This window comes from Terrapene carolina, unplaced genomic scaffold (genome assembly GCF_002925995.2).
Source record: "Terrapene carolina triunguis isolate 2854851 unplaced genomic scaffold, T_m_triunguis-2.0 Scaffold66, whole genome shotgun sequence".
NCBI classification, from domain to species: domain Eukaryota; kingdom Metazoa; phylum Chordata; order Testudines; family Emydidae; genus Terrapene; species Terrapene triunguis.
Window position 1 is genome coordinate 8,930,117 of NW_020664417.1, and position 17,443 is coordinate 8,947,559.

A 17,443-nucleotide genomic window follows, 5' to 3' on the forward strand; every position below is an offset into this window, starting at 1 on the left:
TGGATGCCTTACAGGTGGTTTTACAACAGTGTTATGCATGATATACAGTATAACTGAATATCTTCATGCTGAGTGGAATATTGGATGATGGGGAGAATTTGCTAAGATTTTGGATGTGCTTTGGTAGCGCTAAGGACTTCTCTGTTTTAGTGGGCTTTCTAAAATCAAAACATATTTTTGAGTGGTCATTTCACAAAGTGATATAGTTAGAGACGATCGTTTTTTCTTTCCTTTTAAAAATTCTATTTTTTTCATAAGTGTGAAACATATGTCTCCTCTAATTTCTTGATCACAGTTTTCTTCTAATACTGAAGGAGCTGTATTTTTGTAATTTCATTAATAGTGTACAAGTGAAAAAAAGATATGGCTTTGGCTAATGTCAGGCACGTAGTCTCTGAAGATAATATAGGAAAGTTGCTCTACTTATATCTTCCTATCAGCTTTGTTCCTTGTCTCTCCAGTGCTGTGGTCTGCCAAAGCCTTGCTTCTCTTAACCAGAGACTGTCCATTTATTTTTAATTATGCCTAGTTAAATAAATTTTCTGATGGAGGGAAAACAAAATGCAGACTTGAAGTAAGGGGCTGATTTGCCTCTCATTGAAATCAGTGGGATTTTTGCATTGACATCAGTGGGAGTTGTTGGATCAGGCCCAAACAGACTGATATAACCCACTCTGGCACCCATGAGGAATTTTTTTTGGTTTAAGAAAGGAGTTTCCTAGGGGTCTCTGTTCCCAGTAATACCTGGATGCTTTGTATGCTTAACTCCCAGTAGGTGTTAATGTTAGCTGCTTGAATACATACATTGCCTGTTAATAGGAAGTATATAGGTCCCTTAAGAATATATATTTATATCTGATTTTCTAATGCTGATTGGATCGTGTATTTTGGGTAATGCTTTGTTAGTTCTGAAGACTTAAAGTGTATCACTGTGATTTTATTTGTAGGTTAAATACAGCACTTTGATCAGACCATCCTCTCCCTGCCCATAATAAAGTGTCATGGTCATCCATTAGTTAAAAAGATTTCCCATTAACTTGTAAACCAGGCTTATGAAGATGTATTTTAGGGTCAAGCTGCCCACAGAACGATTTGGCCCACTCGTAGAAGGAAAGAGATGTTAGGATGAAGGATTCCAATTTTCATTACTTCTCCATTGTTTCTATACTCAGGTTGATGCGCTGCAATGGCTGCTAAACTCTATGCTTTGGAATTGTGTATTTCATATTCACTATAGAACGTGGATTTTGGCATGTACAACAACTGTGATGGAGTTACCGTTTGTCATTAATCTTCCATCTGTTATAGAATTAATTCATGTAGTATACAAGAAAGATTTCCCCAAGGTAAATTGGTTAGTTAGGAATGTTTTATTTGTAAAACCCCCAGTGGTGCAGACTTTTGATATCTCCATTTGATTGATTGATATATATATATATTTTTTTTTACAAAGACTGGAGTTTAACTGTAAAACATTGTCTTGATCTTTGATGGCTTGCCAGTCTCGATCACTGTCTTGTGCTTTTTTCTCTGAAACTGGGGAAACGTGTGAATTACTGGTGGGAGAAGACTATTTTTTAGAAATACATTGGTTACATAGAAGTTGTGCAACTTTAATACTGAGGATTTGTTTTGTCTGAAAAATACCAAGAATCTCTCTAAAATACAGATTCATGTGTTCTTAAGTTTATCTACAGCGCATATAATACAAAAGCACCACATTGTTTCTAGACCTGCTCCACAACTTTTATTTTAGCAATGACAGGTAACCACTTTCCTGTAATCCAGGAATGTCCTTCAGTACATGTAATTGGACATAAAAATCAGGTAATTTATCAGTGAAATATCTGTAATTGCCTATGAACTTTTTCTTTCAGTGATTATTCAGAGATCACTCTGCTACCAAATTTCGACTAAAGGGTGGAAATGAAAAGTGATTTGCTTTTCATGCTTCCTTTCTTTTCCCTCTTGTGGTTTTCTTGCTTATTTCAATATTATTGTTCCCGGGTTACCCAAGGAATGGACAGATTTAACTAGTCAAACCCCCTTTGTTGAAATGCTGTGGCTTGATCCTTGTTCCATTGAATCCAGTGATATCTTGCCATTGATTTCATTGGAAGTAGAATCAGATCTTTCCTTTCACATATTATGAGGAGTAGTTATATTTAGTCCTGTTGTGTCACTTCTTTTGCTCTTTTAATTTGTTGCATTTGTGTTTCTAAATGATGTTATCTAAAACTGTTGATGTTTGCATCTGTTATACTACATGCTTAATAATTATTTATTATGTGTTTGTTTATTCATTAATTGGATGTTTTTCCCTATTAAAATGAAACCTGTGCCAGTGGTCACTTGTTAACTACAGTTGCCTGTCCTAATGGTCAGTAAAATCTTAATTCAGCCAGAAGTTCCCCCACATTTGTTGCATGGTATTATAAACAGCCTGTTCTATTGGCCAGAAAAAAAAATCAGAAGCCCCATTGGTACCTGTTATTAAAAGGTTACACTATATATTCATCAGCTAAAATGTAGGGTTGGGAGGAAACAGTCATTCTTGAATTATGTTAGAAACTTTGTACTGTCCTTCATTTTAGGAAGTGATTAGATTTTTGGGAGAAAATATCAGCCACAAATATACTCCGTAGTGGTCTGGTCTAATTTGAATTATTCCTCCCAGAATGGGGAATCTAGTGTAAAGTTTCTATATTAACATAATCATGTCAGAGCAATTTAGGAAGTAGTATTAAGATTTAGGAAATGGTGATAGGATTTGAGTCTCCATGCAGCACTAAGAGGTCAGGTCAGTGGCCTAGCTGTAATGTTCTTCACTATTGAGATTAACAGAATTATATTTAGGAAGATGTTTTGTTTTGTAGCATCTGCTAGTAACAGAGCTGAGAAATATTTTGAATTAACCAAAAGGATATTAATGAAACAAATGGAGACAGAAGATATGCCAATTATTATTTTTGCTACCCACCTCCAATAGCATCCCAAGGACACACACATGATCTGAAAAATCTATCCATTAGCAGCTTGTTTAGAAAAAGCCATATGCTTGGTTACTGTCAATCTCCAATTGATGTAAACTTATCACTAGAGCTGAATTAAAGCACACAGTTAAAAATTCAGAAGTATATCACATTGCTGCTGTTCTAATTTTGCCAGATGCATGCATCACTTGTGAACAACTGTAACAAACTTCCAGAGTTACTAGCTGTGTTACTGGCAGAAGCTACAGAATAAAACAACATCTTGTTAATGGAGTTTGTCATTCAGTACCCTGAATGCAAAAAACAAACAAAAAAACCCCCCAATATATAAGCAAATCCAGCAGTCATATCCACCTATGGATTGCTGCTGCAACAACCTAATTAGCCAAATATTTCAATAGCTCTCACTGTAGTCGATCAGACATGAATGTTTTTGAGATTGGAAAAATTATTAGGATCTGGACAACTAGGTGCAAAAGTGTGTGTGGCTGTGTACCTTAAAGGGGCACAGTCAATTGGAAAATCATACTTCTCTGAATTATTTTTACTTATATTTTTAATAATAACATTTAAATACTATAACTGAAAGGGACTAAAGAGAAAAATAGTTTAATGTGTTTTTTTTCCATTCATTTGCTATGTGCATTTGTCAGTTCTTTATGGTTGGTTTCACTGTTTACCTTGGATAGCCAGTCAGAGTGAAATTCTCCCCTGTGCTAAGGTCCAGCAGAAGACCAGTGCACCACTTAAGTTTCACTTCAGGTCTCAAAATAGGTTTTAAAGGAGACTTAAGTGGTACATAAACCTTGTGTTGACTTTCTGCACGTAAATGAATCACTCTTAGTTACTTTCCTCTGTTTTGTGTGGATCTTTCATGCAGCACAAGGAAGAGAAAAACATTTTACTGTATCAAAATGTGTCTATTAGACAAGACAAAACAAAACAACAATGGCAAGGAGGACTCAGGGTCATGTGAAGTACCTGCAACAACTTCAAGTATATGTCTCTGTGGGTGCTCCACTGTATGAGTGTATGCACCTGTGCTCTCTTGACCGGAAATTATAAATAGCAGCGTTGGCAGTTCCATATCTGTGCAAAGCAGTGCCTGTGCTCCCAAGTGAGGGCATATAAAGAGTCGCGGACCCCAAAATTATTAGTTTTTACATTGAATGTGTCCCTTTATATCACTATTTTCTAATGGGTTTATCCTAAAGGATATGATTTCTATCCAGTTGCTACACACATTGACTTAACTTGTGCCACTGTGAACATTCCATGTACCATCCATTGTTTACCACTCTGTAACAGAGCATTTTTTTAACCAAACTTACAAATGTGTTACTACCTGAAGACCGTGGAAGGCCAAATGTTGTAAAATTATAGCTTAGTGGATGCTTCTGTCCAGCAGCTATGTAGTATCTCTTTCGAGTGACAGTCTTGTGAAGTCAATTTACATAGAAAATAATTTTTTGTGTTCCCAGTAGAGGGAGGATTGAAGACCTGTTCTTATTCAGCTTTCATTGCCATATTACTTGCATACTACTGCAGGTTTCTGTTGAGTGATGTGAGGCAATACTGCTCTCATGGGCTGCAGCTGAAGCCTACACATTGCTCCCAGCACTTACTGGCCGAGACAGCAAAGAACTGAGTATTAACCTTAAGGCCATTGTGCCAACCCCGCTTTGTTTGTTAATGTTTAAGGCTCAGAGCTGTGGAATCTTTGCAGTGCTGTCTCTGGTTATGTGGACACTCTGATCTCCCCATTACATCCTCTGTGTCAACTTCTGTGCTTCATTTTCCAGTCCTCCCTCCTCTTTTGTTAACCACTATCATGCTAATCTATTGTCTCTTCCTTTCATCATTGTCATATAGTGTGACTTGAGTAACATTTGTGTACCTTGTCATGCCAATAAAGTGTCATTTGATTAAATTAAATTGATCAGCACAGGCTCACCATAAGCAGGTTTTGGTCACAGGTTTTGTGCTGGTCCTGTGGTGTCATAGCATTTCTAGTGGGATACATTCTCCCCCATCTCCCTGACTTCAGATAGAATAATCTTCCTTAAAGCAGGTAAAGGCATCCACTCCGTATTGAAGAATGCTGGGACCAGGGGAAATAGTTGGTCCTGAGTATAGTGACTGAAGAATTCTACATATAAAAACCCCATGACACTGCTCAGTAATTTCCTCATGCCAGAAGACAGACAGACATCATATAGTCTTAGGGTTCCTGGGTGTAGAATGGCTTTCTGTTTCACCTTGAAAAGAACTCCATCCTAAGAGAAATCATGGGGACAGAGTATGTTCTGCATGGATGTGCTGGGACATCAGTACATTAGCTTTGAAGATTTCATCTCAGGCTATCCACAGACGTCCCAGCTAGTTTTTAATCCCAAGGAAGTGATTTGTGTTTGGATCAGTATTGCTCAAATAAAGAACTGTTGTGCCATAGATTTTCTAATATGATGCCTATAAAAGTGTCATTTTTTGCGAAGCCAATAAATATAGCTGTCGGGATAAAAAAAAATACATGGAAGTGATCGCAGAAGTGCTAGACTGAGCCAGCAGTTTTCCCCTGCTTGTTCATTATGAAACAGTCTTTTTGAGGTGTGTGATAAAAGGCTGAATCTTGCTCTACTTACTCAAGTTGTATCATTGAAGTCAACTGGCCTACTTGTGTGAACAGTGTGAGCAAAGTCTTTTTCTGACTGATGAAAGCACTCTTTTCAGTTGATCATTTTTATACCGTAGGCTTGTCCACCTGGTCCCAGCATTCCAGATCTCGACACCGGAGGAATTCATGCTCCAGACATGAAGACCGAAAACCTTCTGAGGTATTTCTGGAATTGTACTTGCATTTTGCTACCTCTATCTAGTAAAACACACACATGCCTTATTAAAGAATAGATTTCTTCCTAATCATATTTTCTTTCCTTTTCTGCTCCATCTCAGCTGGCACCCAGCAACCTTTCCTCTGGCCAGGAGATCAGGGAGTTCAGCTGCTACCACAGTCACTGCCAGCACCAAGTTAGTTTTTAGCCATGAATATTGGGCTAGTTTGGCACCAGCCCAACATAGCTCTGAAACTTTCTTTCTTTCTTTCTTTTAGTGGTTTGGGTTATTTGTTCTTGATTTATGGTGAACAGTAAAAGTTTATTTTTAGTAGTTTCATAGCCTTTATTTGGCCTTAATTAATAGTTTTTATTTGTTAACAGATTTGTCAAACCAGACATCTGTCTCTTTTAAGCTTCATATGCAGTGCTTTGAGGAATTCAAATCAAGGAAGGAAATGTAAATCAATTTGAACTTTTTGGGTGGGTCATTTGTAGGCACCAAATGTATATGACCCATTGCATAAAAGTTTGCAGATGCCCTTGCCTGAACTGGTCTGAGACAATCATTAGACCTCAGACTGCATTGTGGCTGAAAACAAGGTATTTGCTTCAGAAGGTGAAATTTCTTGGGTTAAGTCATTTTCACTGTGTCAAAGTACTTTAAATGCTTCAGTGGCTGATGTTGGGGGAGAGGCATATTTAGCTAGATTTCATGATGACAGTGTACTTCCTTCGCCCCAGGGATAATCAATTTTTCATGGGGGAATTATGTACACTATTCAGTGTATTAAAAACACAACAAGAGAGCCACTTGACCATCAAGTAAATGACCAGAGATAACTTTTCAAACCCTGATCTTGTCTTTCTTGGCCTAGTCCTATTTTTGTGGTGTTTCTTTCTCTCCTCATGCACACATACTAACCTGTGGCTCTTCGAATATTCTATTTTTTTCCTCCCTTTGCCTTTCTTCCCAGTCTGAGAGGTCTTTCTTCCGCTTCCCCCAAGCTCCTGTTTGTTCTTATTTCTTGGATTGTCCCTGTCTGCGACAGCATGCTATGCTGATTCCAGTGTGCCAGCAGATAAGTGACACTCACTAAACTCCCAGGGTGAAATCCTTGCCTCATTTGAAGTCAGTGGCAGAACTCCCATTGACTTCAGCAAGGCCAGGATTTCACCCTCTCTCTGTCTCTGAAGTGCTGTGTGCCAGTTCTTCAGAGATAATTTTGTAAACTTCTTTTGGCTCCAGGCACATTGATTGCATCAGAGATTAGCAGAGCAGCAAGGATAGTGACACAAGGCAGAGAGTCTTGGAAAGGATTTTCTTGATGGTCAAGTATTCCATTAACAACTTCTTGTGTAGTAGCCAAAATAACTAGCCACAAGCTATCAGACTGAAAAATTTTCATATCTTGTTTTTTACTCAAATCACTAGAAGTCCAAAACCTTATGGCTGGCTCTGCTAGTTTACTGGGAGAGTGAGTTTGTTTTGTGGATTCTGTTTCATTTCTTGATTGCAACCTCACAGGACTGATAGTTTAGATTTTTTAAAAAACATTTTATTGTATTACATTACCTATATTCATCCTTTTCTTCTTTTCTTGAGAAACTTACAAATTAATACTTAATTGTAGTGGGATTTATTCTTACAAAAATGCAGACTTGCACCTGAAATTCAAAAAATGTCATCACTGGGTGTAAACAGTTTTGAAAAATAAAAATAAGTAACACTTGGGTGTTCCCCAATGAGAAATCCAGGGCATAACAGAGAGAATGAGAGAGTGGGGGAAAAAACATTTGGGCATATCATGTGGCCAGGCTTTTTATACTGTACTTCACTGTAGAGATTTTTTTCCCCTAATGATCAGACTAATGATCGGTTCCCAAAAACATGTAAGAAAATCATAGATGACTTATTGTAATTTGAAGTGTTTTAATGGCATATGAAAGAAGCCACTATCCCCAGGGAAGGCAGCCTTTATTATTTGTGTAACCACAGTGGACGCACATACCTTACAGATTTGTGCTTTATCCACAGCCAAACACAACTGTTGTCAGATACTAACACAAAACAGCCAATATGGAAGTTGGATTAGGGATTCAGCACAAGAGTAGCAAGTGTGAAGTAAATTTGCATCATTAGCAATGTTTGGAGAATCTAGGATCAGTGTCTTGCCTTCCTGAAAATCTGCCTGAAACTTCATAACTATACAGTACGGAGCTGGATATGTGCCTTGCTGACTATACCTGCCATAAACTGATGAGTTTGCATATGAACTTTTCTTGTGGTTTTCCTGGCTGGTGCTGGATGGGCTGATTCCCTTGTTCTGTTTGGCAAAGGGCTTGGTTTACAATCTTACATTCTTGTTTTCGTTGCTTGTTTGCTTTAAAACCTGTTGCACATCTGTTCCTTTGCATGTGGCATTAATTAGTTAATGTATGTAAAGTGCTATTGAGATAAAAAGGGTGAAGTATTAGTTATTACTGTTACTTAGCAGTTTTGGTTGGGGGCATAAGGGACAGGGAGCGCTGGAAGATGTCTAGGCAACTGCTGTCTTGCTATTCTTATGCCTGCGATATCACCCTTCAGTTTCTGCTTCACTGAGAGGCAGTGGCAAACCAGGCAGAATGGAGCTGCCACAGCAGCAGCGCAGCATACTCCTCACAAGGGTGAATCCATTTTTATTTCCTCCTATGGCTTGTTAAAGACCGCATCCCTGCTTGTTTATGGCTGATAACCCACAACTCGCCAGACATCCTGCAGGTTTTAGAGGCTGATGCCTTAAAAAGGCAAAATGGAAATGTATGCGTTACAATGCAGATGGTAGATGAGCGAACACTAGTGCTGAATGTGGAGATGCCCCAAGAGATCTAGTCTGAAGCTCGATTTAGTTGATCTTTAGGGTAATTTAAAAAAAAACAATAATTCAAGACAAGCTGCCTTGCTTAGAATTTGCTATTGCAGCTGGTCACGTTACAGTCATATCTTGTTTTCTACCATCGACGATTTTTAGAATTCTTTTGTATTAGTCAGGGATCTCGTAATTTGAAAAGCACAGGGCTCAGTCCTGGTCCTATTTAAGTCAGTGGGAGTGTTGGTACAGTGCTCACATGGAACCGGATTGGGTCCATTGTTATTGACAGGTAATGCTACAATTTTGGTGCCTGATCGTGAGAGGCTTTGAGCACCTGCAATTCTCATTAAATTTAGAGGGAGTTAGAGGCATGGGGCACCACTCAGGCTTATGCCTCCTTCACAGTGTGAACATTAGGAGTCATAGAGCTGTCAGCCTTATGTCCGTTGTATCTATGTCCCCTTCTCTCTGCCCCCTGATGTGAAGGTAAATGGCTGTCCTGTAATAGGCTTTTGTGTTGGTACAGTGACCTTGTTATGCACTGCTCCCTGGTTACCCTGGAGCTGTGAATCATAGAGTGTAAATATCAAATGTCAGTGTCTCTGTTCTTTCTCTTGGTTGGTTTCTTTGCAGGTGTTCAGAACGGACTTGATCACTGCCATGAAGCTACCCGACTCCTACCAACTGAACCCTGATGAGTACTATGTGCTGGCAGACCCCTGGAGGCAGGAGTGGGAAAAGGGAGTTCAGGTGCCAGTTAGCCCGGGGGCCATCCCCGAACCAGTAGCCAGGTATAGTTTGGAGAAATATAAACAAACATATATATGCTTAGGCCATCAGTTATACATCTGGATGCCTAGGTTCTAAATTAATATTTAAGCATGTAGTTAGAAATGGCCTGATTTTCAGAGGTTGTGAACAAATCCTTTGCCTCCTATTGAAATCAGTGGGCATTGCAGCTGCTCAGCATTATTGAAAATCTTGTCACTTCTTTTTAGGTAGCTGAATATGAATGTAGGAGCCACATTTAAATTACAGACCTTGGAGAAAACTGCTGGTTTTAATTTTGGTTTTATGACGTTTTCTAACCTTTTTCTGTTTACTTATAACTTAAATTATCTTGCTGTACAACACTGCAACTAGATTTAAAAAACTCTCAAATTATTTGGAGCCGTCAGGTTGGGCACATAGTTAAGCTACATAAATGTGAGTGCTCACATTTGTTACTGTAATTACCGTAAGCTTCCCTCTCTTTGTTATACTTGCATGTTGTGTCTTGTTTCAAATGAGACTGTATGCTCCTTGGGGCAGGGACCTGTTGCAAACATCTTTATTATATAAGGTAACTTCTTTGTACTCAGTTATAACGATTCATTAATGCATGTAAATGTTGTTTGTTTGTTTGTATTGTGGCAGTGCCTACAGGCCCCAGTCATGGAACGGGAGCCATTGTGCTAGGCATGGTACACACTCACAACAAAAATATGATCCTTACCCAGAAGAGCTTTTACTGTTCAATAGCTTAATTGGCTGAATTCTGTGAGAAGATAAAATGGGGATGGGGGTGGGAAAAAGCAAGAACTGTCACATATCATTGTTTTTTTTAAGGAGAATACATTCTGAACCAAACTCAAAATTTCAGAATTTTTGGTCATGACTGTGTATGTATATACATTTATTTAGTAGTCAAAGTTGATACATGTGCCTTCTTGAGTAGCAAGCTATGCAAACCTGTTCATCATTAGCCTATTGTAATAACCCACATTGGAGTGTGCATTAGCAGTCTGTTTGTCATGCCTTGGGTGTGTTGTGAGGCATGAGGCTGTAGGCCAAGTGTCTGTAACCACATAAAAAGTGCACCAGTAGCTTACTAATGAAGGGCTTATTGCAGTTAGAGCCTGGCTGCTCAATGTAAAAAAAAAAAAAAAATTTTTTTAAACAGTTTTGAGAGGGTTTATGTAATGTGTCCTTCCACTGTGAAAAGTAGTTGATAGTAAAAGAATTGGAGAACTTACCGTTAGATATTTATACGAACAACAAGAATATCCACGGTTACTTTAGATAGGATAAAATGTTTATAAGGGTCATAAACCCTTATGTTTCAGGACATAAACTAACCACTAACTGCCTGACTCAGGAAGAAACTTTCCCCCTGGGTAGGTTAGTGCATAATTGTCTATACTGGGTTTTTATACTAACATCTGATGCTGGCCATTGTTGGAGACAGGATACTGGGCCATTGATCTGAGTTGCCGCTCTTCTGACTCCTTGGGTTGTTTCTCACTCTTCTTGCTTCCCAGGAGCCCGGCTTCCCTTTCAGTAGCAAGTTGTGGCCCAGCTCACTGTGTTATAAAAACTAAATAGGAAATAGCGGATAGCTCCCTCTTTAGTTTTTATAATAGGAAGTGAGACTTGGCAGTTGCTGCTTAAAGCACAACTGGGCTTCTAGGAGAAAGGGGATACGGGGCAGTTAAAAATTCCACTGTTTCACTGTGCCAGCCCCTCTGTCCATCTTTCCCTTTCTGTGGGGATGGTGATGTTTTACTACAGAATTTGATTTCCCTGCTGTGTGTTGCTATGCCCTATTTTTATATTTTTCAGATCAAAATACTGTATAACCTCACAAGAGGTGGAAAATACTAACACCATGTAAAGATCCCTCTGCCCTGCCTACCTTCTCTCACCTCTTCCTCTTACAGGAAGGAGTGGAGTCGTTTGATTCTCTCCACCCCTGCTCCTCATGAGGATTGTGGAAGCATCTTTTTTTCTCTCTTCCTGCTGCCCTTCACGTGTGTAGGGGACAGACTAGTGTTGGTTGGGGTTGGAGGAAGGGAGCAAAATGGTCATTATTGCTCATTAATCCATCCCCTAGTTAATACCAAAATGCTATAATGATCTTGGGCATAATTTTAGGAAGAGGGAAGCATGACTGTAAAGTGAACTAATGACATTCACTGGCAGTTGATGTAGAGTAGGAGGAAATACAGTACATTTCACAGAGAAATGATTCTTGTTGTTATTACAGTGCTCAGAAGTGAGCAAGGTGCTTTGTAGGAGGAAACCAAGAGAGAGAGGCACTGCGCTGATGCAACCAATTAGTGTAACAAACAGTAGGGATGGGGTGAGGAAGGACCGGGGTTACAACAATATGTCCATGTGGTGACTCACTGCTAGTACGTGCTCATACTGATGACTCAATTAAATGTTTGTGTATACAGTAATTATTATTTTACTTCTTTACATCATGAAGATAAAAAATTTGACTTTTGCAGGTCCTATGAAAATGACCTGTTGAAAGCCAAACTACCTGTTCTAGTCCGTTCATACAGTTCTGGTTCTTGTGCTGTGCCATCACCATGGTATCCAAGCTTGGCACTATTTTGGGCAGCATGAGCAGGATGCTGCCTAGATAGCTATAATTTCCCCACAGTAGGGGATTTAGTGTGTAGAAGATTTGGAGAGCAGTGGTCAGGCTAAAACAGTTTCCCTGTGAGATGTAGTATATAATATTGCAGTACAGTATTATTCAGTATAGTACAGCCAGGACTGGCTCAAGATATCGGGGGCCATTCATATACCGACTGATATCTCCCCTGCTGAAAAGCCCAAGATTCAGTGAATGACTTTTCCATGCATTCTGCTTCAGATTCCTATGATATACCAGAACTGGTTTGGTACCATGATGGAGGCTGGACTAGATAAATGTGTCCAGAACTGGATGTGTACAAATATAGGGATAGTGGATCAAGGGTTCTTGTTGAACAGGAGAGAACATGCATTATGTGCCAGCTAGGCCACAGTAGAGTGAAGGACATGTTACTTCCCCATGGAGCTCTCTCATGAAGTAGCTCATTCTCCACACCATGAGGCACTGGAGCATGGCTGCAGTAACCCTCACACTCGCACTGGTGAGGCTGCCGTGATCTGGGGACCCAGCTAGAGGTTGGGTGCATTGCCTGAACTTGATCCAGATATAAGTTTTATTTTCTGTAGCACCTTTCATACAAACCAAATCTCAGAATGCTTAGAGTTAAATAATAAAGGAGAGACTGTGGAACCTCCTTTGTGAACTTCCAGAGAACATGGATGTGGATGGGGCATATGGAACCTGCTACCTGAAGGCAAGGTGTTAGCAGTGCAGCCGCTCCATGGCTGCTATTCCAGCCTATGCACTGGAATACACCTCTGCCCCTGTGCACTGCATATGCATTTTTTCTTAGTTACTGGATTTGTATAGTCACAGAAATCCAGGCAACTCAAGTGTAGAGCAAGTTACACTGTTTTAAGTGTTTTGCTCTGTCTCCAAAGTCCTTACAATTAACTTTTAACAACTGTGCTTATGCACAGTTTAAACATGGTTGCAACCAAAATATGTTTTAATTAGGTCTGGCTTGCCACTATGGTGACCCCACCAAACCATATTAGGACAAACTACTGCTGCAGCTGAATTTAAAAACAGTGGATGGATTTTGTTCTAAAGTCTGACTCAGTCCAGTTTTAGTGATTTTGCAGGGGGAATGCAAATTCCTGAGAGCCTGGACTTAGAGCTGAGCAGGTAAGTGATGGAGGGACTGATTATAAACAACTTTATGAATTGTCATTATTATTTCCTTGTGGAAAGGTATTTAGGATGTTACAGAAATGAAAATTACAGCTATCTATACAAATTACTGTAAAAACAATAGAATTTAATAGAGAATGTTAGCCTGTGTATGGAATTTTTAAACCATCCTATAGAATTTAATTGAGAATTGTATCCCTATTGTAGTGTTCAGAAAGTTGGTTTATATCTATTATTATTAATTTAATTCCCCTGCACATAGTACCTATCATCACATTAACAGAGTATGGCCTATGTGGCTTTAAAGCGTGTCAGTAACAATTCCATTTAAAAGTAGCAAGTACCATGTCCTCTTGCAGGAGATCATTTGTAATCTCTCCTCTTAAATCCACCTGTAAGTCTTTTAATGAACTGGGATTTAAAAAATGTGAATTATTTTATGTAGCATTGCCGCTCACTTTAAAATGATATCTGAATGACTCCTTCTCTGTTTTATGTACCCATCCTTACTTCCTGCAGCTCTGCGGCACTTTGATGCTACAAAATTGCTGGGGATTTTTAGTTGCATAGAATAAGGAAGTGCAATTTAACCCCCAGGCATTAATCACACAGCAGGATTAAGCATTTCCCAGTCTGTGCTAAGGGATTTAAAACCTGGTATAAGTAACATCTGTATTTACTATTTCTTCAGGGTTGTGTCTGAGACAAAAGCAGTCACATTTACAAGACCCAGGAAGTACATCCTTTCTTCAGGTTCTGAGCCTCCTGAGCTGGGATACGTTGACATTCGAACCTTGGCGGACAGTGTGTGTCGCTATGACCTCAATGATGTGGATGCAGCGTGGTTAGAACTGGCCAATGAAGAATTTAAAGAGATGGGTGAGAGAAGCCTCTAGTAAAATTACGCGTGCTGCTGAAGTACGCTGGCAGTTCTGTGCAGGGTTTGTGGGTGAGAAAACTGGAAAGGGAGAGAGGGTGTAAATCATGTAAATTAGGATGTAGTTTATTTGTGATCTTATTTTTAAAAACCACTAGCCTTTAAACTCTTATCCCCAGAAGCCCTCAAGGAAGGGTGGCATTGCTGCTATGGGCTAGATCTGTGGAGAATATCAGCCTTATGCATAGCTCCATTAATGTCAGTAGAGTTGCGCTTGCTTACACCAGATCAGAATTTGCCCCCTTCCCCCCCCACCCAGAAGAATTCCCTCAAATAACCTTTTTTTGCCATTGTTTACTTCCTTGGAGATGATATCAAAATAGACAATTTAAGTCATCTGACTATCTGTCCATCCATCCTTTTTTGCTTGCTTGCTTTTCCATGCATCTCTTTCCTAAAATGGAATGAGAAAACCCTCAGCCCCTCTATAGCTAGTTATTTTTTCTGTTTGGACAGAAGCAGTGTAGTAGACAGAAGTGTTTGGGAGGTTTAAAAACAGAAGCCAGACTGTTTGGGGAGTGAGACTGTTTGGAGTGTGAGACAGCAAAGAATTGGCTCAGTGATTCCTTTTGAAAATGTCCCAAACTCTATTACTGTGTCCCTGGTTTTCAAACAGGAAAAGAGATTTGTCTTGGTGGGGCTGAGGGTTCCCCCCAAGAAGAGGTTGCGTATGGGGGAAGGGAAGAGAACAAACCACTTCTTTATTATGATGTGTGCTCCAAAAGTGGGAGCACACCATGGATTTTACTAGGATTACACAGGATGTAAGTCAACGCAGAATTTTGACCATAATGTCTAGGTATGTAAGAATATATTGTGCCAGCTAGAAGGGTTTTGGATATTTTGGTGAGCACAGATAATACTATTGAGTTTTACGCTGTGGCAATTCCCTCATTTGGGTTATGGTTACCGTTTTATGGGTTTACCATTGACGAAACAGTTACAGGACCTGGCAAGCCAGGGTCAGCTGGTTATAAACTTGAAAAAAAATTATCCTGAAGAAAACCCACACAGAACAAACAAAACTACCAACTCTGACCTGGTCTCATGTTCAGGCTTTTTACCCAAATCTCAGGTCAGGCCTATTTACATACACAAGGTGGATTACATGATGTCAGTCTTAGGTTACACTTCTGGCTGCTTTTAAAATATTCAGCTTTATTTAAACAAGCACTAAAAGTGAGCAGACAGTTTGAGATACTCATGCATTCTCTTCATCTCTCTCTTTCCCCTTCTCTTCCTGGAGAGAAGGGGGCTGTTGATCCTGAAGGGAACCAGAGGGAAGGCTAGCACAGCATCAATTACAGGACAGATGTACATGAAAGTGATATAGGGTGTCTCTGTAGGGAAGGAAGAAGGAGGCATGGGGTTTACCCTGCAGCCAGCGGCAGATACAGTGACCATAGAGGCATCCTCTGCAGGCTCATTCCATTGTACAAACTGATCAGAGGGCAGGGGAGAAGAAAGTTCAGAACAGAGTAAGGTGAAAGTTCCCGCTTGTGGGAGACCATGTCAGGTGATAGGAGAAAATAATTCCCTATGCTGGGAGAACTGTGTCTTTAGAAGCCTGGCACCCCATTAATCCCAGCTTCTTCTTTCTTTAAAAATTCTGGGACAGATCCAGCTCTTGGTTATACCATTGTAACTTTAGAGGAGTTGATTTATGCTGGTGAAATTCAGGTTGGTCTCCTGTGAGCTACAGCAATATAGTCTAGGGATAGCCATGATTTGACAGTTTTTACTATGATCTTTAACATGCTCTTACGGTAGATTTTTGTGACTGATATGCCAGTGCACAGTGGTTTGTTTGCTATAATCCTTTACACATGTAGTTATTCTGTAAAAAGTGGGAAAGAAATTCCTTCTTGGCCCCAGCAGGCCTGAAACATGACATTTGAATTACTCTTATAAAAAATTTTGCATAGCAAAAGATATTATTAATGGTCACTAACATGAGTAATTACTTGTTAATCTCCAGCTGTAGCATTTGCCTGATCTCCTGTGGTTGTGAATTCCAGAGGTTGACCTGACACACTCTGCAGTGCTCTTTTTGATATTTAAAATGTGTATTATTTTTCCAAAAGACCAGATATAAAAATATAAAACTTTTTTATAAAAACTCTCAGTATCATTTCTAAATTTATAGCCATTAAATTACAGTGAAGTCCAATTGTGAGGCAAATTCCAGATAACTAAATCTATAAGGTGGTAGAGGCTACTGCATTGGGACTTAGTGCTGTTGTAAACTCCTTTCAAACTATCTACTGTACTAACTCATCAGCTTTCAATCCATCATCACCCGCTTTCCAGAATCGCACTTGTCTGCCATTAGGGACAAATTCTGCTCTCTCTTCCACCGTGGAAGTGCTACGGGAGGGCAGAACTTTGTATGCTGCTTGTTCAGCTGCCCTGCAGCTGTGGGGCCAAAAGGGTGAGGGCTGGGCTGGAGCAAAGCAGAGTATTCACTGCTCTGCAGATTCTCCAGACTATTTCCCCATGATGAAGGAGGTACCTTTAAGTTGGCAGACCCATTAGAATGTTTCTTCTCCAGCTCTGTGATTTGGGGGAGCGAGGGATTCCTTCTCCATCTTCCTGTGGAATTCCTCAGAACCCACCTGAATTAGTTGCTCTGAGAGCAAAGGAGAGGATTTGCCCTTATAATACACATGACAAGAGTTTTCTATCTTCAGTATGTCTTAGTAAACAGTAATTATTGGGAGCAGGATTAAAACCACAGGATCTTTGTTTTTCAAAGCCTGTACCCTTTTGCAAACTTCCATAAGGATCTCAGCTTGGAAGTGCCGGGGGTAAACTGGCCTTGGTGGAGGAGAGCGCTTGCTTTGAAGTAATACTTCTTTTTCAGACATACAGGTGACTGTGTGAAAGGGGTTGTATAGGGCTTGCTGCAACACCAATTATGAAGCTTTACTGGTTCTTGTTGGGCCATTAAAAGTTGAGAAATGGGATACTTTGTCAGGTAGTTCTATCCAGATAGAAAGCTGGACTTCATTTGGTACCTTTCTTGCTGAGTTTATTGCAGGTTTTTTCAGGTCCGCAATGAACATTTAACATTATGGGTCCAGTTTTATTATTACTACTACCGTGATTTAGGTGATGATCACTGTGGTGGTGTCTGGGTGTAACCATAGAATCATAGAATATCAGGGTTGGAAGGGACCTCAGGAGGTCATCTAGTCCAACCCCTGCTCAAAGCAGGACCAATCCCCAACTAAATCATCCCATCCAGGGCTTTGTCAAGCCTGACC

The 17,443-nt window shown here is 39.8% G+C and overlaps 1 protein-coding gene across 3 annotated transcripts in view; it reads left to right on the forward strand.

Moving 5' to 3' along the window:
* JADE1 (jade family PHD finger 1) overlaps positions 1 to 17,443 on the forward strand; it is a 61,060-nt gene that overhangs the window by 21,542 nt on the left and 22,075 nt on the right. For 2 of the 3 annotated variants that reach the window (XM_024211434.2, XM_024211435.2), the window contains exons 3-6: positions 5,745 to 5,827; positions 5,946 to 6,020; positions 9,313 to 9,470; positions 13,932 to 14,119. In XM_024211434.2, the coding sequence (XP_024067202.1) occupies positions 5,745 to 5,827; positions 5,946 to 6,020; positions 9,313 to 9,470; positions 13,932 to 14,119 (504 nt within the window). The remainder of the gene's footprint in view (positions 1 to 5,744; positions 5,828 to 5,945; positions 6,021 to 9,312; positions 9,471 to 13,931; positions 14,120 to 17,443) is intronic. The other variant, XM_024211436.2, reaches the window with a different exon arrangement.